This window comes from Sceloporus occidentalis, unplaced genomic scaffold (genome assembly GCF_023333645.1).
Source record: "Sceloporus occidentalis isolate IW3139 unplaced genomic scaffold, rSceOcc1.0.p SCAF_100, whole genome shotgun sequence".
Classification (NCBI taxonomy): Eukaryota; Metazoa; Chordata; class Lepidosauria; order Squamata; family Phrynosomatidae; genus Sceloporus; species Sceloporus occidentalis.
Genome location: NW_028317080.1, coordinates 2,872,639 through 2,899,515, shown reverse-complemented (window position 1 = coordinate 2,899,515; position 26,877 = coordinate 2,872,639). Strand labels below are relative to the sequence as shown.

The 26,877-nt window shown below is 40.6% G+C and overlaps 1 protein-coding gene across 1 annotated transcript in view; it reads left to right on the top strand.

Moving 5' to 3' along the window:
- LOC149284067 (sec1 family domain-containing protein 1-like) overlaps positions 1–26,602 on the top strand; it is a 38,961-nt gene extending 12,359 nt beyond the window's left edge. The window contains exons 15-25 of the mRNA XM_089497182.1: positions 8,347–8,443; positions 16,192–16,262; positions 18,017–18,096; positions 18,204–18,266; positions 18,827–18,902; positions 19,896–19,949; positions 22,500–22,552; positions 22,664–22,697; positions 22,864–22,929; positions 23,878–23,946; positions 26,579–26,602. Coding sequence (XP_089353308.1) covers positions 8,347–8,443; positions 16,192–16,262; positions 18,017–18,096; positions 18,204–18,266; positions 18,827–18,902; positions 19,896–19,949; positions 22,500–22,552; positions 22,664–22,697; positions 22,864–22,929; positions 23,878–23,946; positions 26,579–26,602 — 687 coding nt within the window. The remainder of the gene's footprint in view (positions 1–8,346; positions 8,444–16,191; positions 16,263–18,016; positions 18,097–18,203; positions 18,267–18,826; positions 18,903–19,895; positions 19,950–22,499; positions 22,553–22,663; positions 22,698–22,863; positions 22,930–23,877; positions 23,947–26,578) is intronic.
- The last annotated feature ends 275 nt before the right edge of the window (positions 26,603–26,877 follow it).

Below are 26,877 nucleotides of genomic sequence, written 5' to 3'. Positions count from 1 at the left end.
CATTCTAGGCTGCATAATGCATTTTCATAAATCCTGTCTCCAGCCTGCCAGAGTAGCGTTCTTCCTAGGGTTATAATAGACCCTAGAGGATTTTTTTTTTTACCAGAGGATAAGATCCAGAATCTGACCATGGTCATCCGTTCACTTATACGGATGCGCAAGTGCGACCTGAGACTGCTTCTGGAACTTATGACTTCGACAAGGCAGGTGATGACTTGGGCACTACTGTATATGCGGCCTCTCCAGCATTTTATCACGAGTGTGTGGGATCGGTCTATCCCCTCTCTGGAGAGGAGTTGTGTGTTTTCTGCAAGGCCTCTAGTCAGCCCAAAGAGAGTTGTCTCCATGTCAATCTGCTGGAATTTATAGCTGTTCGGAAAGACCTACAGTCCTGGGAGAAAAAGCTCCATGGAAAAGCTATATAGATACTCAGATAATCGTACATTGTACAAGTAGTGGCACAAGTAGTTTCCAGCTGGGAGAACCTATTGAGATCTTTCAGCTGTTTACATCACAGGGAAGGAAAACATCACTCCAGCGGTGTGTCTGTAACACCAGCCTTGGCTAGATTTCTGAAGATTAAAGAAGAATGGGGTAAGAATGGTTTCAGCAAACAGTCAATATATTCTAGTCAGCAGAGGGCCATCCTCTAGGCTTATTACTGTATGGGCCTGTCTTCCATCCGAATCCAACATAGTTGAAGTTGATGCCATGGTTTTTGAAAGGAAAAGATTAATCCTATCTGAAGAGGTTGCAGACACTATGAAGCAGGAAATAGGTGACCAATCTGCACTATTTTACATCTCTATAGGACAGATCATATACTCTCTCCAGTTACCTTGAAGATCCATATTGTAGCTCTAAGCACCTTCATAAGTCTCTTCACCCTTTGATCAGGTGTTTTCATGCAGGCCGTAAGCAGGATTCCACCTTTTCAAGAGAACTCTTGTTGCTCCTGTCTAATTCAATCGCCTTTGGTGCCTTTGGATGAAGTCTTTCTCAAGATGCTTACTTTGAAGGCTATTCTGCTAGTGGCTCTGACATCAGCCAGAAGAATGACAGAGATTCTCTACATTAAAGCCTTATCTATAATTATTTATAGACAGAGTTCTGCCTATTCCTGCAGAGTTTATACCCAAGGTATTATCTCCTTTTCCACCATCAGCAGGACATTGTTTAGCCTGTTTTGGTTTTTTTTGTTTTGTTTTTTTGCCCCAGACCCGAGAATGACAAGGAGTGCCAGCTTCGCTGTCTGGGCCTACTCAGGTGTCCGAAGATCTATCTGTAGAGAACGGTTTCTTGAAGATCATCTAACCTGTTAATTTAAGCTTGGAAAGGACTTTCTAGGAATTCAAAAGCAGAGTGACTTTTACTGGTGATTTGAGAGACTTACAAGGCCGCCAGCAAAGAACTTCCAGTCACTTTGAGCTCATTCCACTTGTGCTGTCTCAGCATCTTGGGCAGGGGCAGCTGGAGTCTCCATGCACCAGATTGTCAGAGTGGCAGTCTGGAAGACTGTGCACACCTTTGTGAAACATTATCAACAGAAGATGCAGAAGCGTGTTGGAGGCTGTTATTTCTTAGTCCTCTCTTTGGCTTTTTTTTAATATCCTATGCTACCGGGAATGATTTGGAAACAGTAAATTCTTACCTAACAATCTCTTCTCCTTGTCACATCCCAGTAGCAATTTTTGTCTCCCCTTTTTTGCTTAACTAGTCTATTGTATTCACTGAGGGTAAGGGGGATGTTCTAGAGATTTTAGAATTTCCTCCCCTACCTGAATAGGCAGAGCTTCTGCACTGGGAAGCGGCAAGGAAAATAAGAATTTACTGTTTCTACAGAAAATTCTATATCTTATATATTTTTTAGCATTGAGAAAGTATGAGGAAGCTAAATGATTGGCGAGATATTAAACTTGCAAGACAAGACCGTCTCTAGCACTGTTCAAAGTTACACTACTATACCTCTTTCGTATGGACTGGTTGGATACCTCCCTTGACAAAGAGAATAAAAATCTCAGAAATTATTTGAGGTGTGGAAAACTTTTATTGCAACTCTGGACACTGACATACAAAGTAAAATTAAAAACACATTTGAATTGAAGACTTGGTACTGTAGACAAATAGTGGTGGGCAAACCACCAATGACTTTACATGGAAGTTTGTGATATCGGAGACATGGGCAATGTCTGGACCTATAGCTATATTTAGAAGTTAGTGATGACATACCTCATGACCTAAGAGATACCGAGGGGGGTTAATATTATTGTTTTACAGATGGAAAAGTGGAGGTTGCATTCTTCAATGTTATTTTCTCCAGATGGTGACAGTTGTTCTCTGTTATGTTATCCATTTTTCTTTTATGTTAAGGGAATTGTATTACTGTGATTTCGTTATATGGTCTATCTGAGGTGAACGTATCTTTGTGCTTAATATTCTCGATAAACAGTTAAACTAGCAAGACAAACCAGAGTTGGTGTTCTGCCTTATAACACTTTTATAGCTCAATACATTATTCAATACATTATTCAGTATGTAATTCCTAGTACTGTTAAATCTTTCAATATGTATAGTGGCAAGAGAAACCAGGAGATTCCTAGAGATGGTATTCTACCTTTTTATAACTAAATATGTCCTCCAATACGTAATTCCTAGTACTATTAAATATTTCATTGTGAATAATTTTGCCTCATTCTTAATTTTTAATAGGGACACTTAATTGTCAATGGATTGTCACCAAATGTCATAGAAATTGTGATTGATTTTTAAGGGTTGTTTGTGTTTCAGTAAACCTTCAGAGGAAAGAATGCAATGACACTATGGAAGGTTTATTTAGACAAGATGCTACAGAGAGCAATTAGTGTTGTGGATAAGTGGAACAGTGCCTCCAGATAAGTCAACTCTGTTTAATTAAGTCCAGGTGTTTTAGAAAGCCATTGAAATGTTGGGCGCCATTCCAGGTTTTGTAATCAAATACAATAAAGTAGCCATTGGTGATTCTTGATTATTATTTTTGGTGATTCTCCAGTATAATTCAAATACCTAAAGCTGTATGACCTAAGACATGTTTCCTTGTTTTAACAGAAATCCGATTTTCTTGTTATTTTGTTAAGTATTTTAATACATCCATTCTAAATAAGGTAACTAAGAGCTGTGGCTCAGAAGTCTCAAAAAAAGTTACATCTGGGAAGTAACCTCCAAGAGTGTTTGCTTTGGGGGTCATTAATAATGTCAGAAACTATATTAAGGAAGAGAAAGCCTTGGATGTGGCAGTGTCCCCTTATCCGATAATATGAAGATTATTAGCAAATGGGCTTGATTCAAGTTGGAAAACATAACGTAGGGGCCTGCAGGCCACCTTATTGAATAAAATGAAAAATGCGGTCAACGCAAAGGAATGTGAGATATGTAGATAGCGTTATATAGCGTTATTTGCATTTCAGTTTGATGCCTTGCAGAATGGGTGTCAATTGATACATCTGGTTCCTGATGTACAGTTTTTTTTTTTTTTGTCAACATCTTGGATACAATGATTAGTCTTGGGCAGTGTTCCAATCTTTAAAGGATATGATGCTGTTATCTATGGGGTTTATTATATATAGACTCAACTTATAGGCACAAGAGATGCACACCCTTAAAAAGCATATACACTTTCAGGGGTGCTGCTGAAATTACCAACATGTACATACAACAAAGCAAGAAATCAGCGCAAGTATTTTTTAAAACCACCTATCTAAGGCATAATTATTGGGGATTCTGTTACACTTTATGGCCATATATTTCTAATATATGGGACAAAAATAGTTTCTATATACTGTCACATTTCACATGTATGTAGGGTTGAACGCTTTTGCAGCTTATGGTTTGTGATCTGATGCTCAGATTCCATCTGAATTTAGCATCGACCCAAGGAAGCTAACCATCAATCAGCTTCTCCTGGGTCTGATGGCAGCTCCCTGGCACATATGACGATTAAGTCAGGGCCTGGATACCAGATTTGTGTCTCATAACACCCCAGCAGGTTGAAAGATTTCAACAAACAGTCCCCTGTCTTTTTTTTTCCTTGGCTTGTACCACTGTTTGTCCGCAAGAATCTTTTCCACCAGAAAAACACAGAACTTGGCCGGTCCTTCTTCAGGAAAGATTGTGCTTTTATAAGTAGGCTAAGATGTCCGCATATGGGCCAGAAAATGAATGCTTCAAAACACAGATCTGGTGCTAATTAATCTTCCTTCTATAAATAAAAGGCTTTTAGTGTTTGTGTCTATCACACAGACTCGCCTTAGGATTCCTACATTTTAAATTGGCTAGTACCAGGTTACAAAGGAAAGAAGGAGCTTTATGCAAAACGCCAGGTGTCTTCTGTCTCCTGTTGTTGGTGTAGTCATAGTATGTCTGGTGGTAGCTCAGGAAGGAAAAAAACCTTTCCGTTCCAGTGTGTAAGGAGTTGAGTAGGCTTGAGAGTGGTTCAAGTCGACCTTGAAGAGTGAGGGAGTGCAAGTCAATGTTGTGTTGACTCCTACCCCACAATAGTGTTGTGATCCCCATGTGTCTGTAGAGACTTGTGCAGTGGTGTGAGAGGGGGCTATGTCTGGCACAAGAAGGCTTTGACTCTGCTCTTCCCGCCTCATCAGATTTGCTTGCCCACCTTTCCTGAGAACGTTTTAGAGCAGATGTTTTGAAAATAATAAAGCACACCAAGTGATAAGATCATTTTTTTTTGTGTTAAATCCTTTGCATAATAGTCGTTGACCATTCCAGACAGTGGCAAGCTATTCTCCTATCAACAAAACAAAGCAAAAAATTGCTTGTAATTTCTGCTGCATATACGGCACCTAGAACATGTGTCTGCGATTGGAAACGTCCTGCGTAACAAAATGGTTAAAGGTGCCTATTTATATATTCAGGCTTCTGTTGTTTTTTTGGGGGGGGGGGGTTAATACATGCAACTAAAGTATTTATGGGCTATGAAAGGCCAGAGCTCATGTGTTTGTTATTAAGCTTTGTGTATCCCTGTATTCAGTTAAGCCATTTGCTTTGTTTTTCCTTTATTACTGGGATTATTATTTCTGCTCCCATTAAATGTTCAGTAAAGTGTTCCCAGTCAGGCTGTTTTCTGCATGCAACAAACAGGAGGAAGAGAATGGATTTGAGAGCAGCTAGTAGGTGCTTATTGAGAGCTGTCCAAGAACAATTCTTCTGTAAAATATGGAATCAGGGAATCTAATGCATTTCACTGGAGAGTGGGTTGGTCCAATTTATATCTGTAGCACCAGTTATTAGTATTCTTGATCAGTAATTTTAATATCGAGTGTTGCTAGCTTCCTGGTGGGAGTGTGTATGTGTATATATAATATATATATATTTATGTATATTTACACCAATCAACATTATGACCACCTGCCTAGTATTGTGTAGGTCCCCTTTTTTTTTTTCTTCTTCAACCTAAACAGCCCTGACCTGTCAAGGCATGGACCCCACTTGACCTCTGGGTGTGTGCTGTGGTATCTGGCACCAAGTCATTAGCAGCAAATCCTTTAAGTTCTGTGAGTTGCAAGGTAGGGCCTCCATGGATCCAACTTGGAATTTAGAGACCAACACCTTGAACTGGTGGTTATGTTCCTCAAACCAATCCTGAGCCATTTTTGCTGTTGCAGCAGGGTGCATTATCCTGCTGGAAGAGGCCAATGCCATCAGGAAATACCGTGTACATGAAAGGGTGTACATGGTCTGTAACAATGAGACCATTTAGGTAGGTGGTACGTGTCAAAGTAACAACCACACGAATGGCAAGATCCACGGTTTTCCAGCAGAACATTGCCCAAAGCATCAAACTGCCTCCATTAGCTTGCCTTCTTTCCGTAGTGCATCCTAGCGCCATGTGTTCTGCCATATTTTTCAAATACTTAATACAGTTCAGTGCATTAAATATATCTGTATAATGTGTACATGTTAGCTTTAAGTATTAAATATGTATGAAAAAAATCATAACGTATACCGGAGGGAGAAGTTATAATAACTTTCTCTTCTCAGGATCTGCGTTGTTAGGCTACCCCAATCGATCATCCGTGCCCTATTACGCTACTGACGTTGTTGAGTGTCTCAGACCAGAAGTTGAACCTGTATATATTTTATATATTTATTAGAACACTGAGCTTAAAAATAGTAGACCTCTTTCCTGGAAACAGCCTAGAGGTGCACAGTATTGCCTTAAAGAACAAATGTTGTCGCCTTGGCGCTCCCGGAACCAGTCTATAAAGGCTGCACATAGCTGGGGTCCCAGAGGGAAGATCTGCAACAATGTCTCGCTACAGCTTTAAGTGTTAGGGACTGAAATGAAAATAACTTGAATTCTGATGCATGAAGTTCTAGATTCAAAGACCTGTATTAATTGAACCAAAGAAGTATCTAGAGGGATGGATCTACACTAATTATTTTCTCAAATGAGTCACTCTTCAGCCAAATTGTACACTGCTCAAAATAATAAATGGAACACTAAGATTACACATCCTAGATCTGAATGAATGAACTAATCGTATGACATACTTTCGTCTTTTCATAGTTGAATGTGCTGACAACAAAATCACACAAAAATTCTCAATGGAAATCCAATTTATCAACCCATGGAGGTCTGGATATGGAGTCACACTCAAAATCAAAATGGAAAACCACACTACAGGCTGATTCAACCTTGATGTACTGTCCTTAAAACAAGTCATAATGAGGCTCAGTAGTGTGTGTGTGGCCTCCACGTGCCTGTATGACCTCCCTACAACGGCTGGGCATGCTCCTGATGAGGTTGCAGATGGTCTCCTGAGGGATGTCCTCCCAGACCTGGACTAAAGCATCCGCCAACTCCTAGACAGTCTGTGGTGCAACGTGGCGTTGGTGGAGGGAGCTAAACATGATGTCCCAGATGTGCTCAATCGGATTCAGGTCTGGGGAACGGGCGGGCCAGTCCATAGCATCAATGCCTTCCTCTTGTAGGAACTGCTAACACACTCCAGCCAGATGAGGTCTAGCATTGTCTTGCATTAGGAGGAACCCAGGGCCAACCGCACCAGCATATGGTCTCACGAGGGGTCTGAGCATCTCATCTCGGTACCTAATGGCAGTCAGGCTACCTCTGGCAAGCACATGGAGGGCTGTGCGGCCCCCCAAAGAAATGCCACCCCACACCATTACTGACCCACCGCCAAACTGGTCATGCTGGAGGATGTTGCAGGCGGCAAAACGTTGTCCACGGTGTCTCCAGACTCTGTCACGTCTGTCACATGTGCTCAGTGTGAACCTGCTTTCCTCTGTGAAGAGCACAGGGCGCCAGTGGCGAACATGCCAATCCTGGTGTTCTCTGGCAGATGCCAAACGTCCAGCACGGTGTTGGGCTGTAAGCACAACCCCCACCTGTGGACGTCGGCCCTCATACCACCCTCATGGAGTCTGTTTCTGACCGTTTGAGTGGACACATGCACATTTGTGGCCTGCTGGAGGTCATTTTGCAGGGCTCTGGCAGTGCTCCTCCTTGCACAAAGGCGGAGGTAGCGGTCCTGCTGCTGGGTTGTTGCCCTCCTACGGCCTCCTCCACGTCTCCTGATGTACCGGCCTGTCTCCTGGTAGCGCCTCCATGCTCTGGACACTACGCTGACAGACACAGCAAACCTTCTTGCCACAGCTCGCATTGATGTGCCATCCTGGATGAGCTGCACTACCTGAGCCACTTGTGTGGGTTGTAGACTCCGTCTCATGCTACCACTAGAGTGAAAGCCAGCATTCAGAAGTGACCAAAACAGCAGCCAGGAAGCATAGGAACTGAGAAGTGGTCTGTGGTCACCACCTGCAGAACCACTCCTTTATTGGGGGTGTCTTGTAATTGCCTATAATCACCACCTGTTGTCTGTTCCATTTGCACAACAGCATGTGAAATTGATTGTCCATCAGTGTTGCTTCCTGAGTGGACAGTGTGATTTCACAGAAGTGTGATTGACTTCGAGTTACATTGTGTTTGTGTTCCCTTTGAGCAGTGTATAAAAAGTAGGTAAAAAGCTGAAAATTTTATTTAGCATAGGTGAGAGTATTAAGAGTAACATAGACTTTGCCACTTCACACTTTAAGGAGCGTTTTCTCTGATATACAATTTCATACCTATCTGTATTGTCTACTTATCCACAGAGGGACAATCAAAGAATACAGAATCCCTCCTACATACAATCAAATTCCCAGAGAATACTTCCTCAATACAGAGTTTTTCTATGTTCTATTTAATTCCTAAATTTTTTTTATAGTTTCTTAGTTTTTCTGTTACATTTAAGTTAACAGTAAAGTCACTCTTGTACCCCATCGTTCTAGGCTCGGAAATTGGATGTTTACTTTGAATACGAAGAGAAACTGATGAGCAAGTCAACTCTGGACAAGTCTCTCCTGGACATCATCTCTGACCCAGACGGTAAGTCTTGCCCTTTTATAACCCTACAGGTTACTTACTAGTTAACTAACCAAAGAACGCTCGTGGGTGTTGTACGTGGCTGGTCTGTTTTTGTTTCTAATCCTCACTCTGCCCTTTAGGTTTTGGCTTTGAAGCCAGCACACTCGACACCTCATTGATTTTCAAATGTCTCCTGCCTCACAGCATGCATTAAAGAAGCCGTTGGCACCACACATTTCTGTACATGGCACAATCCCACAAATCTGACTGCACATTCTCTGTTGTGTGTTTGTGCGACAACACATCATTACACGAGCAATTTATATTTCACAGTGAGCCTTTTGCTATATCCCCTAAACAAGTGGCAACTGACAGGTTGGTCTCCTGTTAATGAACTACAATGCTTATGATACATGGCCACTCTGGCCAAGTGATGGCTGTGAATCCCAAGGGTTATTCTATGAGTAATATCCTTAACATAGTTGTAGTTATATACATATTCCACACACTGATAGGACTGTAGAAGTGACTTAATGCAAGCATTGTTGTGTAACTTGTATGTGAGAACTTTATTATTTATGACAGAAGCATTACAAACTGAGCGTGTTTTGTCTGTATAACACCAACAGATTCTGAAGCACTGTTCAGTGAGACTATATATTCAATGATGAAGGTAGGTAAAAGGTGTGAAGGGCCCAGCTTGTTAGAGCTTGCCATATAAATTGGCCCCACCTGAAGTCCCTAAAACAAATTAGACTTGTCATGGTCATGCATGAATTGATGGGTTCAGATTCCAGGGGGCTTTTGGGACATTTTCATAAAAAAAGACATTATAGAACTCAACAACAATCCTATTAAGGTAGGTAAAGAACTTGACATTCTCAGCTACAGAAGACTGTCTTTCCAAACTGACCTTGCTTGGTTTGAATAAAAGACCCTTACATTGAAACGCGATTAGTATATATCATTATATTCAAGGAGAATACAAATATTTGCCTGGGAATCTTTTCCTTTGTTAGTCTGGACAGTCAAGATGGAGAATGCAGTGCCAATTAAAGTGGCTGTGATAGAATCCATTATAAAGTAAAATAAATAAAGGTTTGTGTGTTTATCTAGCAAACACGGGCATTAAGGGTTATTGATACAGGGTGAAACCTCTAGCCTCTGGCATCAAGAATATGGTTAACCTTTTTAGTTTAGAAATTGGAGAAATGTCTCGTTGGGTTTTTTTGCTTTCTGCTGGATCTACAGTTAGAGGTACCTGGAAGGGTGGAACTTTATGGACTTTGTTCTTTTCTTTTAACCTGACTAACTATATAATGAAGCACAGTAGTACCCTCCTATTCTTGGTCGTGACTTTGAATTGTTAAAGTAGAAGGCCAATTGAGTATGCTTGGCCTTAAAGAAAACTTTCTCTGCTCTATGGTTTATTTCTGTAATCTACATTTTATTGTACTGAATCACATTACGAGAAATGAGGAATTATTTTGGGATTACAACGAGAAGCAAAAGCTTGAAGAGAGAAAATTATGCTTATAATAAAATGAGCGAAAATGATGTGATAGCTGTGCATGTTTTCTTTAACTTTACATATGTTTTCCCCCAAAACAAATGCATTTGGCATCTATTTTGGCAGCAGAAGGTTCAAATAAATAAATATTGACATGAACCATAACTTAATGCAGAATTAATAACTCCCGGTATCCATGACTTTCACACTAGTAAATAAGAAAATTCCATTCATTTCATTTATTTTTCAGGACATCTTGCTAGTTAGCTTCTTTTGACATATTCTATGTTGTGTTCCTGAGCACCGTTTAATTAGGCTGCTAAACCTGAGCTTCACCCTGTGGTCTCTGTTTACTCGAGTATAGTCTTAGAGTAGTCCAAAAACATATGTCAACGCTTCATAAAATCCACACATCGTCGTTCCAAGGGATCATCAACACTCCTAAAAGTATCATGCTGGTGTCGGCAAAGCAGCTTGCTCCTGTCCTCTTCTCGAGTTACCCACGGTTGTACAAATATTTTCTGAGGTCTTTCTCTGAACGGTGTGATCGTCATGCTTCATAACAGCCTATCAATGGTTCCTTGTAGCGCTGAAGAGCATAAAGTGTTGAGCAGAAGATGTTCCCCGTACCGTTTATGGAGCATGGAGGTTGCTTAGGGGTCTCCTACAAAAGTTTTCTTTATGATGGGGCTCAGAAGAAACTCTACAAGAGACTCTGGTTTCCTCTGTTTTGCTCAATATGTAGTTTTTAGTGTATTTCACTGACACCCTTTTTAATCATTTTGCTGTGTCATGCCCATCTTTTTGGAAGTCACTTTCCTTCAGAACAGATTTCTCTCATAGCAAGATATTGCTATACACCCGACGGAAAGCTTGTTGGCTCAGTTACCAGCTGTAGGGTGATGTCTTTAGCTCTCCGTCAGTCAAAAAAAATAATAATTTGTGGGCTAAACACAGAGTTTTTTGTGTTCCGAGTCATAGTGCATGCAGTGAATAGAGGTGGGGGCAGGTCCTAGGGGGGCCCCAAATACTTTTTGGTGCACACAATCCTTTGATGCCGTCACTGATGATATATATGCTGCGTAATGAATATTGTGATTATTTACTACCATGCGTGTGCTTTTAATATTGCGATTCATGTGACAAATTGGCAACTGGTTTTTATAAGCTCCATAATTTAACTGCACATATATCACACATGTGGAATGACCTATTCAGAGAGATATGCATTCATGATAGTATAGATACAAGAAGAAGGATGTCTATCAACTCTCATTTGGCCAGATCAGTTAACCCGTTACTGTAGTTCCACCTATGATGGTAGATGTGACTTAATTGGAGTGCATTTTCACATGAAATAAAGTAATTTTCTATCACACTGGTTATTTTGTATCAGAAAGCAGTTTTCCATTTTGCATTTAGTATAAACTCATTATTATGCTTGTAAGGCCCTAGTAGAGAGAGGATTTTATTTGAAAGGATTCTGCCCATATTATTCTGCAAATGTCTTAAAATCTTAGATCTCCCCCTAAAATCTAGTTATGGTAGGCGAGGAGGAGGCATGTGGTGCCTATTATTACTAAACTTAAAACTTTCTGTCTATATTCCCTTCAATGCTTTCCCAAAGGAATATTAACATACAGAATATTAATGTAATTCCTCTGATGGCATTCTTGGTTAGAAAAAAACATGTTAATAGTTGGTGCCTCCTTTGGCAGAATTGTACTTATGGGACCATTCATTTACCGATGGGCACTTATTTTCTCCCATAGTGACTCACTTCATCAAGGATAGTGTCCCTAAATCATGTGTGATCTCACAATCTGGGTTTGGTCAAACCCTTATAGATCCATGTAGACTTTGACATCCATTCCATGAAATAAACTCATTGGGAACTGTTTTTTTCCATTCGCACAGAGGTTGAAACTACTACGTCCTTCTCAGGACATGTAATCATTATCACCCAAAGTTTTAAAAAAAATAATCTAATTAAATCCATTTGTTTGGTAAAGATATCCTGACTTGAGGCTTGGTTTCTATACAAACATGAAAGGGGATGTAGTGTGTTATTTTCCTGTTAGAGCGCGGTGGAGGTAATGAGACAGGATGCTATGTTAGGATGACTAAATTTACCAGGAATGTGTATCTGTTTAGGTGATCATTACCACACCACCGTTCCAATGGGGATGAACACTATCTTGGCTCTACCATCTCCCTTAGGTTTTAAAATATTAACCCATTGCAGAGAATGTAACCACACATTTGGCTACCAGGGACGGCATTGGTAATATGTTGTCCTGCCAGCTGCATTTTTATGGGTATTTAATAATGTTATTTTAGAACATTAACTGTGAGAAACATCAAAAAATAAGATGATCTCAGGCGCTTCAGTTAATCCACCCTCTAACTTTGCTTTGCTATACAAGTAATTGGGTCACATTAAACGGGTCTTCATCAGATGAGATGTGTTGGGTTTTCACCAAGATCAGTTATCTATGTCAACTATACTACAAGGATCACAGACACTTTGTTGAATTAGCACGTGGTCAGTGCCGCTTTTAGTGTCCAATCACACATTATTTGCCCCATACATACAAAACAGTGCAAGCGTACATATCTACTCGTCCAGTATTTCATATTAAATGAGCATGCTCAATTCTTCTTTGGGCAAGTAGGGGCGGGTGGTCCTGGCTTTTTATGCCCCCCCTGTAAGGTTCTATCTTTGCATATGATACACTCCCCTCAGGTGCTAGCTTGGGGAACGCTGCGATCTGGGTTATGTTCAGACCCATGTGTGGAAAGTGATTCTATTAAGTTTAGTGGAAGCACTTTCCTGCCACGGATTAGTTTGTCCAAGACTAGTTGGACCTTGGAGGAGTAGGGCAGCTGCTGCAGCAGGGCTGTCTATTCTGTGTCGGGTGAGTGCTCACAGTACTAGTGTTCTTCTATACTGGTGGGTGTTAGGGGTATTAGAAAGTCCCTTTAAGGAATTTAAACAAAAAAGACCAAAATGTAATAATACTGGTAAAATAAGGATAGATATTTAGGTGAATTAAAAAAGTCAAACACTAAAATAGGGTAGAAAAAGTCAATAACAATAGATGTTTCCTAAAAGAAAAAAAGTTTTATGTTCTGCTTATCCTAGTGATCTGGAGGTTTCCATTCACTATAGTACATGTAAACATTCTTATCTTAGTCAACGTAACCTTGTTTAATTCAATGCTTACTGTGTATACCAAGTTAAAAAAAAAAATATATATATTTGTAGTGGAGTTTACATGTGGAGCATAGGTGCTGTCAGTAGATATGACATCACTGAATCATGCTTGATGCCAAGAATGCAGTGGTACAACATCCAGTATAGAGCAGGTTGTATTTCTAGTGTCTTATTATGTAGGAAGTACATTTCTGTATGTGTATTTTTCTACTGGGCTGAAAACCAAACATGTATTGTATTAGAGTTCAATAGAAATTATTTCATGGAATTCAACAGATGACTGAAATAAAAAAATGATGGAGTATTCCATTTGTTGCTATGGCGATAAAGCCCACATTTCAACCGATGCACCAGAATTTGCTTTTATACCAAGCCCCTATATTTCAGCTTTTCAGCTCTTTTTCGTAATCTGTTTTTTCCTCTTCTTCTTCTTCATTTGAGTTATAACCAGTGTCGGTTGATGTTTGATAATTACTTGTAAATCACTCCCTGGCAGTGTATCAGTGGAGCAAGTTAAGCTTTATTAGGTGAGAGGGATTATCACTTTGGTTGTGACTCACTGCCCGTGGTTAGAGCTTCAAGTGCAATAGACAGAATTGGGAGACGAAAGCAAATTCCCACAATCACTTCTGAATTAAAATTACAGAATTTTAGAACTTTAATATTATAGTTTAACCAAAGCAATAAATCGTATTCTCCTTGGCACACACGAAGCCTCTTGGATTTTCTGTACTTTTGTTCCTCTGTTCCATGCATTTTCTTTATTTCTGAATCAGATGTTGCCAGTCACATTGGTCTCTGAATCAGGTTTTATATTAAATTATTTGAGGCTTTGTTAAATATGTAAATTTTTGGAAAATTCTGGTCAAGTTAATTACCCCTCTTTTCAGTCATATTCAAGCCAGGACTTTGACTAAGCCACCTTCGGTTTGAGCCATTCCAAGGTGGACTTTCTTGTGTGCTTTGGATCATCATCCTGCTGCATAAGCATAAGCTTTAGGTCACAAACTGTTGGCCTCTGACCGTCTCTTTCAGGATTTTCTAGTAGGGAGCAGAATTTGTGGTTCCATCAATTATAGTAAGTTGGCCAGGTCCTGAAGCAACCAAGCAGCTCCTGAAGCAACCAAGCAGCTCCTGACCATCACACTACCACCACTATGTTTGGTGGTTGGTATGATGTTCTTATTGTGGAATGCTGTGTAAGCTTTACACCTGGTGTAACAGGACCCATGTCCAAAAATTCCAATTGTGGCTCACGGGTCACATAATATTAATCCAAATGTCTTTGGGTTCATCAAGATGTTGTTTGGCAAATGTGAGATGAGCCTTTGTGCATTTTTGGTCAGCATTGGTTTTCGTCTTGCAACTCTCTTATATGCCATTTTTTCAGTCGTCCTTATTGTGGAATCCTGAACACTGACCTTAACTGGGGCAAGCGAGGCCTGCAGTTCTTTTCATGTCAGTCTGGGTTCTTTTGTGACCTTCTGGGAAGGTTCACCTCTTTTCCAAGTCTTGTTCATTTGTAGATGTCACTCACCGCTGATAAATGTCAATGACTTTGCTTCTCTTGAATTCCTTTAGATCACACCGTCCTGCTGCTTTTTGAGACCTTTTTGCCCACTTCACTTTGCAGGTTCTATTTAATTGATGTTTAGATTCAGCAGAGCTTGCAGTAATCATGCCTGGGTTGATTTAGTAACTAAGGGAGCGATTTTGTAGGGCTAGGTAGATTTTTTTTTTTTTTTTTACATGAAATCATTATTAAAAAGTCACATTTTGTCTTTACTTGGGTTATATTTGTCTGATATTTAAATTATTTTGATCTGAAAAATCTATGTATGACACATATGTAAAAATAGAAGAAACCAGGAAGGGGCAAATACTTTTTCCAACACTGTATGTTGCCAGCTGTTACATGGACTACCGGCTCCATCTACTCACAACAAACACAGTGAGGACTCCTTTGTACAAAAAGTGTAAATAAACAGGAAGGGATCTCAATGAATGAAAATCCTAAAGTAACAAAAAAGTGTGATTTTGTGTGGATTGGTGTCTGCAATAGGACCCTACAACTCCAGTCCAGGGCTGCAAACAAGCCAGGAATTCTTTGCATCCTTGCTTGAAAACAAGCAGTTTAACAAATTAATTGAGTTGCCTGTAACTCAAGCTTAGTAATTAAAATGAGCAGCCCTCAAGCACATGGGTCTGGCACCACTGGTCTAAGAGACATCATCTCTTACCATGCCAAGCCCTCTGAAACCACTAATTCTCCTTAAAACCTTTGTTTTAAGGAATCTTATGGTTCCCTTACCGTCAACAATGTTGCATAGTTTAATGAAATCCTTAAGGCTCACATGTACCCTGTTTTGAGTTTGATCATACCTTACTTTTATATGTTAAATATTGATTGACTGTACATTCCTTGCAAGCTGCACACTTTTTAAATAGTAGCACCCTCCATAAGTCTGCACATGTTAGGCATTAGAGGGACTTTCCAGCCATCCTATGCACTTTAATGCATGTGCAAATGTATTGGGGGGGGGGGGATTCTGCAAGATCTCCTCATATGTATTTGCTTCCCCCCCCCCCTGGCTATTTTGGCCAAACCCATCTTCCCGTCGTGACCTTACCACCGATCAGCTCTAGCGCCAAAGCTGCTGGCAGGGGTCTGTTTGCTGGGTTGGCAACCCCATCAGAGTCTTTAACTTTCATACAGGTGGTTGTTTTTAATGCAAATCAGTGAGTTCTCTTGTATTTTATAAAACAGAAGCAGAAGGCTAAACGTCGTATGAGGCTTATAACGCAATCAACTAAAGCTATGGTTAGGCCAACCTGCTGTGAGTAATCTCAAAGACACTATTTACTATAAAAGTCAGATTATTCTCCAAAAACATCACTTCAGCAATTAGACTGGGTTTCTACATAGACCTATTGGAGCTGTGTGTCCGGTTCTGGCGTCATTTGCTATTTTTGTGGTCATGCGTGAAATGTCTTTTATGGCCCGTTTTATATGTTTGCATGTCTCTCGCTGTTTGTTTGTAGCTGGGACTCCTGAAGACAAGATGCGGCTGTTCCTGATCTATTACATCACGTCTGCTCAGGCCCCCTCTGAGGTACTGTACTGTGTATAGTGAGCAGTAAAAAAAAAATACGGCCCAAATCTTCTCTGGACCTTCATGGCTTACTGGGACCACTATATTTTCCCATACGGCCAATTCTCACTTTATCTGTATTATGAAGCCTTGGTAGTTTAATCATACCGTCGCTTCTCAAAAACTAACAGATATGAAAGGAGGCGGTTTTTGTAATATGTCCAGTGGAGAATTAAAACATACGTGCATTGCTAACGAACCCAGGACCTTCAGTGCTAATAGGCTACAATTAACAGTGTATAATTTTGCATTAAAGAGAAGTTGGCTTTATTTGTTTGATGAATTAACTTTCCATCTGCAGAAAAGTTCTGTTTATCCAAAGATGGAATTTCATGAGTTGGTGGGTCTGACATTTTAGGTATGATGATACATAATCATACATTAAGCAGTATGATACACAGCAATATGCAGCTATGCAGTGGTCCAAAACCATTACATTCCGTTAAACCTGGAATTGTTCTAAAATCGAAAACAATACAATATTTTTAAAACTTTTTAATTCAAAAAATGTAATACAGATATTGGTATGTGGCATTTACTGAGGGCTTGCTTGACATATTTGGGTCCCTTTAATGCAGGGACATCCAACATGAGGCCCTCGGGCAATAGAGGTGCAGCCTGCCTGACGACCATGCCGATAACTGCATTTTAGGGGTTAAGCTCTGTGCCAAATCACAGTCCGTGTTGTGCTCCTATGAGGGGTAAAAAAATGTCTTCAGTAGCAATGACCTGGAGCTCAAAGTTGCTTCCTGGTCAATTGTTGTCAGTTAGTCAGGAGTGGTCTGATGATGATCAGTTCACTCCTGACCAATAAGAGTGATCTGCTTGTTACGTCCCCATCCAACAACTGACAGCTGTCCCAGAGAGAGGGATCTCATTCAAGGTAAAGAGAAAACCACACACACAAAACAAAAACATTTTATACATATTTATTGCAACCTGATTGATCAATAATAAGGTGTCACACTAATAATTAGTCTCAACGATCTTTGTCAGTAGCCTAAACCTGTCACTTACAAGTGATTTCATTTTTTATGTTCTTTGAAAATGTACAGTTTTGTTATACACGATGCATATCATGAATTTTGGGCAGGTTGGCCCATATTTTATGTCAATAGAAAAGAAATGTGGTTCAGTATCCATATCAAGGTGGCTGACTACTTTAACGTGTTTGTTTGAACTAAACAAGTGCCCTTTGTGAGCTACGACATTTCAAGGGAATGAATATAAATGTCTTCCCAGTCTTTTCTCCTTTAGAGGAAGCTCTACAGTCTCTTCCCAGCAGAGATATTATTGTCTTAGACACGAGCTCTGTTGTGTCCCAAACGGTTGGTGGCTTCCTGTTTGGCACGGTGGCAGAAAGTGTGCCTGGAATTCAGGGGAGCCATATGAGCCGCTTTCTACCGTCTAACATTCTCTTTAGCACTCTTTGGCGTCATTCTTCGTGTGTATAATATATTACTATGTGAAATCAGTCACAAGGCATTGTTTCCAGGAACAATTTACCCTTAAAGGGGACTTATTCCTGACACTCCATGCAGCTTTTTGTTCTCAAAACTAGAAGGCGTTTAGAATCATGAAGCTAGTTTTGTCTTATTTTCTTTATACTTTAGTAAACTTAGCTTTGAATAAAATTAACATGGAAATTCAGGAAATTGAAAGTTAATTCTATGGGTAGTTTCTGCACTTTTAGCATAATTTACATGTTGTTATAGGCTGATCTTGAGCAGTACAAGAAGGCTCTGGAGGATGCAGGCTGCAATCTGGCTCCATTAAACTACATCAAGCAATGGAAGTAAGAAAATCATATTTACTGAATGCCAACAGCTGACCTCTGTTCCGTCATTCCAACTATATATTCTGTGCTAATGTAGCGCCGTTCTCTTATTTTGTTTTATCAAGGGCTTTTGCCAAGATGGCCTCTACTCCAGCCAGCTCTGGAATTGGCGCAGCTAAATCCAAAGGGTAAGAACTTGTTTGTTAAACCTTCACTATCCCTTTTAGTATGTACTGTGTCCCTTCTCCGTAGTTATGAAAACCGTTCTTGGACATGCCCTCTTAAGTTGTCAACTGCACATTGTGAGCATAACATTATGAAGCTAATGGGTTGTCTTGTGTCATAGTAGAAGGGCAACACAGATGTCTCATGAAGAAACATTTGGTCTGTGCATGAATCTGGCCTTTTGAGCTCCTCACCGGTTTATGATGGATTTTTAAGTTTCTTTCCCATTCATAGTATACCATTTGCATTATGTTGGTAGCAAGGACAAAGTGCTTCTGTGCCCTTAAATAGGAAAGTATATATTCTGCCAGGGGTGGTACAGATCAATACTACTCACCCACAGTGCTTCTTATACCCTTCTACATAGCGGGCTCGGGTATACCACCACGAGGCATTTTGTAACTGGACCCTTTTAAACCATGAACCTGATACGGCGACCCTCCTCTGTAACAGCAGGGTTTTTGGCAGTTACTTTGCATCTATTTTACCCATCTTTTTTACTCTTCTTGTGCACTCTCCACAGACTGCTCTCCAGGGTCATGAATACGGGCTCGCAGTTCGTCATGGAGGGTGTGAAAAATCTGGTTCTAAAGCAGCAGGTAAACAGTCCCTAGAATGATAAATTGTTGGTCCAGTAAATTTAGCCTGAAGGTTCCCAACTGCAAACACCAATAAGCACATGGAGCGATGCCAGGTTCCACAAGTATTCCTTTTGCCTATATACCATATGTGCAGTGTCCTGATAGAGAGGAGCCTCATAAATAGTTTCTTCTTTTATATGTAGTTCCCATTTCTTCTCCTCACACAGCAGTGAGCAGTTATATATTACATTGCACTTTACCTGCTTTGTCCTTTCGCTGTAGTATGTTACAGTAGCTACTGACAGATAATGGGTTAATCCGATTTATCTGCCCCCTTCCACCTAGTCCCCCATCCTGTTTGCTTTGGCTGTTCCAAACAAGAAGCTTTGTGAATGTGTTTAGACACTCGATACAAAGCGCAGAGCTCACGGTCACATCTCCTGCTGAGTTAGCCCATAATAATTTTACATTCATTTGAGTATTCATATGAATATTTCAGCTGTCGGTTATTATTATCTTTAATTTATATAGCGCTAACAATTTACGCAGAGCTTCTTACAACGGACACATTTAAAGGGTGTGGAAAAAACAAGAACTGGCAGATTAAGAGAAATTTATATATTCGGTAAAGAGGGTCCCGCTTGCAAATTGCGTGTGTATGTGTGTCTTATGCATACACGCTTACACGGGTGACACCCACAACCAGTGACATACATAACTATTCATGTAGATTTTCTTAACTGCAGAAATTGTCAATACAAATACAGTAAAAGCAGTTTTTCTTGGTCTGATTGATATGCTTCATGTAAATGTAAAGATCAGATGCTGACGCCCGGTTTAAAAGTAGAAATAATACACTCGTATTTCCCTGGAATGCTGTTTTTCCATCCCACCTTTAAATTCTGTTTATTGTACTCCAATTTTGTAAAGGGGGGGCTAGATTTCCTGCCTCACCATCTCCCAACCGTTATTTTTCTGAATGGGTTCTTATCCATGTGTGTTTCTTTTTAGAACCTGCCAGTCACTCGGGTTGTTGACAGCCTAATGGAAGTTAAATCCAATCCGGTAAGAATTTTCATTATGCCCGTGTCTTTATCCATAGAATCCAATTTAAGTGGTGTTTTTGCTTTGAAATTGAGATATTTTGTATCACATTGCAACAAAATGAATGAAACCTTACACATCACTATCATTTTCCAACGGTGTTTTGTTACTAGTGACAGAAAGAAACCCTTTATGCCAAAGAGGACTTAAACACGTGTTACATGATTAGGCAGCTCTATGAGAAGTAACTTATAACCAGAATAGGTGTCAACTTTTTTTAAAAGCTACATTTTAGCGGAACACTTATTAGCCATTGATTGATGATATCAGCATTGATGATCGGAAATAGCTTATCTGTAATTTTGGCCATAAAATGCTTAGTCTATAAACTAAACATCATCAGGACTGCTGGGTAGAAATGGTGACAGCAATGCTTCAAATATAAGTGGGATGCATCATGATGCTCGCCCTTTCCCTCTTGTAGCGGATAGTTGTCCTTTTCCTCTTGTAGCGGATAGTTGTCCTTTTCCTCTTGTAGCGGATAGTTGCCCTTTTCCTCTTGTAGCGGATAGTTGCCCCTTTCCTCTTGTAGCGGATAGTTGCCCTTTTCCTCTTGTAGCGAATAGTTGCCCTTTTCCTCTTGTAGCGGATAGTTGCCCTTTTCCTCTTGTAGCGGATAGTTGCCCTTTTCCTCTTGTAGCGGATAGTTACCCTTTTCCTTCCGTAGCTGCCCTTTCCTCTTGTAGCCGATAGTTGCCCTTTCCCTCTTGTAGCCGATAGTTGCCCTTTCCCTCTTGTAGCCGATAGTTGCCCTTTCCCTCTTGTAGCTGATAGTTACCCTTTTCCTCTTGTAGCGGATAGTTGCCCTTTTCCTCTTGTAGTGGATAGTTGCCCTTTTCCTCTTGTAGCGGATAGTTACCCTTTTCCTTCCGTAGCTTCCCTTCCCTCTTGTAGCGGATAGTTGCCCCTTCCCTCTTGTAGCGGTTAGTTGCCCTTTCCCTCTTGTAGCGGATAGTTACCTTTTTCCTCTTGTAGCTTCCCTTTCCTCTTGTAGCCGATAGTTGCCCTTTCCTTCTTGTAGCCGATAGTTGCCCCTTCCCTCTTGTAGCGGATAGTTGCGCTTTCCCTCTTGTAGCGGATAGTTACCCTTTCCCTCTTGTAGCTGATAGTTGCCCCTTTCCTCTTGTAGCTTCCCTTTCCTCTTGTAGCCGATAGTTGCCCTTTCCTTCTTGTAGGGGATAGTTGTCCCTTCCCTCTTGTAGCTGTTGCACTAGTATTCAATATATTTCTGAGATTCTCCTTTAACAATCCTGAGCCTTTCAGTTGTGGAACCTTTTCCACTAGTTCTATGAATAGATGGCCTTTCAGGTTTGTTCGTACAAGTTGTTTCTCTTGCGTGTTTCTGTTTGTTATTGGGGATGTTTTTTTATTTATTTTATTTTATTCGTTGCCAGCCGCCAAAAATAAAAACAAAACCATTGTGTATGCGTTTTGGAAGAAAGTCGACCCCTCCCTAAAGATTCACCATGTGCCAGAAGCTCGTAAACCGAAGGCTACAGTTGCCATGTGTTTGTGTACCATGCGTGATCTAAGTGTACAGGCGGTATCCGAAGGGAGCTTTAAACTGCAGAGTGCTGGAGTTAAAAGCATATAAATTGCACGTGTTAACTCTTCTTGCTGTCTTAAAGGAGAAACTCGCACCATTTTTTTGTTCTTGGTGTTGCATATTTTGTCAGTAGGACACCCAGCGATTTGTGCTACGTAGGTTACTTGAAGCTTACTTTTGTGTGGGTATTCTTTAGTCCCTGTTTTTCAGAGTGTAATTTGCAGGGGGTATGTCAATTCTTCACTACAGTTGCGTATCCTAGCCAGACTTCGTACACTAAGGCGCTGTACTGACCCAAATGGAGCCTTTTGCTGTTTTTGCGTCAATGCAGGGGGTGTTTTAAGACTTTTGTGATTGCTTTGCACCCTGTGTCACATGTGACGCAATCAGTGCTGTGTTCCGGTCTCCAAGAGGCCCCCAAGAACTAGCTTCTTAAATAGCAGAGGACCATGGTTAGGTGACTACACTATTCCGTACATATTCCTTACAACCATACGACAATAAAAAAGGATATAAAAGTAGTGGGTGTTTGGAAATGTTACTTTTTACATACCCAGGGGGTTAATGTTATAAATGACAGACTGCATGCAGTAGTCTTCTGTGTGACTGAAACACTCTTGGGGTACTCTTGGAGAGCTCCTTTTCCTGTGCCGCTTGTCTTTATCGTATAAACTGCTTCCCTTTGACTTTTTATTGTGAATGAGATCATTCATAGGCTCAAGCGTACTATAGTCTATTGTTTGACACTTAGGAGTATTTTCAATGTAAAGCCTCATGGCTAGCATGATAAATTATTTAATCCTGTGTTCTAGCCACCTGCATTTAAGAATACAATTTTTTTGTTACATTCTTAACCAACACTTGGTGCTTTAATTCCCTGCAATAAAACAAATGTTTTCAGGAACAGAAAAAATAGCTTTTGGACATTTCTCCCAGAATTCTGTGTAATATTCTTTTCCTTACAGGAAACTGACGAGTACCGATACTTTGACCCAAAGATGCTGCGTGGAAGTGACAGGTGTGTTTTGGGTTTATTTCCTGTATTTTTTCACTTTAATTTTATTGTGTATATCCAAATTGTCTTGCCCTGTCTAACCTGTGGACCATTTGTTGTTTACAAATTATATAGCTCAGTACCAAGGAGCAAGAATCCCTTCCAAGAGGTGAGACTACAATGGAACATGTTGTGTGTAGTTATCTGCGATGGCTTGTGTGTTGAAGGGAGCACCAGTAAGAGAGGAATGCTATGCAAACGATGTGTTAGGCTAGACTGTGTGTTAAGAAGTCAAACAATTCCTGCGCTTTAACGTCCTGATTTTCGTGCCACAGGCTATTGTGTTTGTTGTTGGAGGCGGGAACTACATTGAATACCAAAATCTTGTCGACTACATAAAGGTATAATTATTTACGTTGTATCAGCATGCATCCAAACACTCTACATCTCAATTCTCATAATTATTGTTCTCACTAATACTTTCGTCTCCAATCTTTGCTAACCTACTTTTATCCTGGCCTGCTTTCACAGATTCCTGGACCCTTTAGGTTTCTTGATTTCCTCTGTTCTTCCCATATTAATTCTCTTTCCTGTGTCCTTCTACAGCGCTGTCTTTCCTCTCCCATATTCACTGTCCGCCTTGCTTCTGTCTACCTCACTTACTGTCTTCTGTTCCTGTCCACCAATGTTGACTTCCTCTTTTGTTATCCTCTGCCCTGTCTAGCCGAGGTGCTCTCCTCTGCCCCTCTCTTGCTTGCTCTCCTCTCTGTCTCCCACACACCACTTCCATAACTCTTGGCTGATTGAAATGCAAACACTATTCCCATAAAAGTAAAGTTTTGCGGCATTCAACTGGCCTTGGTTGCCAAACTCTGTCCTTTCTCTGCCGACACCGCACTGAGTCTGTTTTTATAACTCCAGACAGCTCTGCACATCAGTCCCTCAAGTCTTCCCAGCCTCAGCTGTTATTGCGTATTCACCCTTTAACCGTTTAAATACCAACAGGCCCTTTACATGTCATTGTGGATTATTTTGTGTCAAGGGACTCGTCAACATACAAATAAATTGGGAGGTAAAAGACCCATACAAAAGTATTTCCAAAGGAAACAATTTATTGACGCTAATAAAAAAATAAAAATAAAAAAATTTACAAGACTCTGGAAGAATGAAGTCCCAGAACAAATGTTCCAAGTACCCGCCAATACTTTTTCGAGAGGTTGTTGCACCTTGTGCTTTTCTTCCATCCACCCAGGGTGTACAGCAGACGGATTTGCTTAGTAGATTTCCATATTATCTCGGTGTGTGTATAAATATATATTACTGAATATGCTTTGTTTTACCTTTTACAGACCAAACAAGGAAAACACATTCTCTATGGCTGCACAGAGCTCTTTAATGCCTCACAGTTTGTTAAACAGGTAACTCTTAAGCACTGAAAATGGGGTCTTTGTCCCGTTATCCTGTTTGAGACCTCTTGTATAATTCTGTTCCCCCTCTTCTCGCATGTCCTTTCTCTTACCCTCTTCAGTGAATTCAGTGACCCCCCCTGGTGGCAGGAACCCATAATGCTTTTCTAGTTCTACCAATCTGTTGACAACTAAGTAAACATAAGTCAATGCCATTATCATATAATCTTCATTATAATGATTAAGCATTGTTAGGAGGTGAAGTCAGATTATTCTTTCAAAATTTAAGTTTCCATAGACATTTTTTATATAATATCAACAGTATCAATTGGTGTGCAGCGTTAGTTTGCAGACCTGGATCTCACTCGGCTTTGCTGTCCGTATACTTTGAACCCACTGATATGAAAGTCAGTGGGACACCTACTGTTACTTTAATGACAGGTACCTCAGCTAGTTATTAACAAGTATGTGGGGTGCTTAATGGGTTATCTTCCACTGTAGCCTTAATCCAATAAAGTATGAAACCAAATCAAATACCAAACCACACATAATGCATTATCTGTGTGTTTCATCTAATTATATCAACATCAAACGGATCAACAATTATATAAAAGATGGTAGGAAACATTGGGTGGCCCCTTGAAAAGGGTAACACTGATACTGAGATGTTGGGGAATCTTGCCTTGTACAATGCTTTTGTATGTTATACTTGTTGGTATTGTACATGAGAATGTTTGGTAGACCGATATGCTGATATCATTGGTTTGAAATATATATATATGTAATGCATTGGTTTGGTTTTAGTTTGTTTAGTTTGTTTCCTAGGCTACTACTGAGGTTTGGTATTTTTGCATCAAGCACATAGTGCATCCATCACTGGTCCATCAAGACCTCTGGTCATGATGCTATCTGAGCAGGAGACACCCAGTTCATTCCCTCTCTACAAAATACTTCAGCTGTCAACATGCAGATTGATAACTCCACACAAAAACATTCAAACCAACTCCATGTTACCGGTTTACGACAAGCTAGGGAGACAGCATGAAGACTAGGAAAGCGCTAAATATTAATAGGTGCTGCGTGGCTCCTTAAAATCTATATGGTCTGTTATTCAAATGCATGAATCCCCCCACACGCATTTGGCCCTTTTCCTCCTCCCCAGCTTGATGCCCTGCAGGAGAGACATTCGGCCGAATACATCCCTCTGCAAACGGTGTACTCGCCTCGGTCACGTCCAGCGCTGACTGCTGAACGCTGCTACATGCAGGGATCTGTTTAGACCCCAGTGCACATATGCAAAGCCTTTCAATTAATTTCAATGGGAGCGCTTTCCTGACACTGATTGGCTGTATAAACTGTCAATCAGTGACATGACATACTCCCATAAACTGTCCCTTTCACGGCGCTAGTGGTTTAAATGTCCTTCATTGACAATTAGGTCCCTAACCAAAAGTACAGTGTAAAAAAAATAAATCCTGAAACCTATAGGCACGGTTATGGTCCACGTAAAAGCTGTACTCAGGACTTGAAGAGCCAAATAAAGTGCCGCTGTGATGAGGACACCAGGGAACACTTCAAGGACATGACACATTACTGAGGATAACAAGAATCAATGGTGTGATTAATCTCTAATGCCTCATGTTTCCGTATTTCATGTTCTAAAAGACCTATGTGATAACTAGGGCGGGAAGTTAAGTTAAAATCTGGTATTACACAAAATGATCAATATATTAGGGATTAATGAATGGCAGTGGGCCAACAAGCAACATGCCTGTAAAAGTGACCGACGAGAAGGGCACCAGCCATCTCCATTTTATCTTATAGGAAAGAGCGATTAATCAGAAAGATGTCTGCTCTTTCAAAATAATTCATTGGGCACCTGCACAGGGTGCCCAGTTTAACTTATTATATGTGGCCCCTTAATGGACATCCAGGCGACACACTTGCCCAGCTAAGCATACTCGCTCCTGTCCTCCCGTTACTGTAGACTGATTCCGACTCCCGTCACAGATACACTTATTGGGCCAAACTTCTTTGGGCTACTCAATACAACAATATCAGATTTCATATTTCATTGTAGGGGCAGTCATTGTTAATATATACAAATACAAGTGAGGCTCAAGCACCTATCCTTTCTGTTCAGTGTATCTGCATGTTTGTCCATATGGACTAGGGGGTATATAATCGAACCACAGGCAGGGGGATACAGCTGCCTGTCTATATACCTGCATATGGTAGGTAAGAAATAACGAAATTTATATTCTGTCCCTTTTACAAAATGCACGGTGGATTCAACAGAATCCCCCCTATTAGCATTTGCGCTCCCCTCGCCCCACCTATTTTCTATGCAGGAGGGGTCACTTTCCTGACAATGATTGGCTGTTTCAACCAGCCAGTCGGTGGCTTGAATCATCAGACCATGGAGGAGGTGGGAGCTGCAGTTTCTTTTTTTAGGAATGTGTCTTAAAATATTCAGTACTTCATGGGAAAATGCTCTGGGGGGCATGGGACCACAGGTGGAAAGGGCACTCATGCAATGCGCATCTTTATCCGTAACAGATCTCATGTATGTTGGAACTGCCTCAGCCGGTTTTGTATATTAATGCCCAGTTATAATGGATTTTTGTTTCTTTCCTTCTTTTAGCTGTCTCAACTTGGACAAAAGTGAGGTGAAGTGCCCTCTACCCATGTTCCACTTCAGCCCAAAGGCTATGATCTGGCAGAGGTGTATAATGAGCAGTGGGCCTGGCCGTCTGCTGGCAGAGCATTGTACTAATAGCCTTCAATTGTGAACACAGAGGGCTATTCCACATCTCTCCACCGACTATCAGAGAGGCCTTAATGGCAAATCAATGGGTTGCAGACCTCTCTAGAAGCATCATTTTTAGGACTCCCGTAACTAACTTCTTCCTTGATGGAGGTGCCACGACCTGTGTTGTCTGG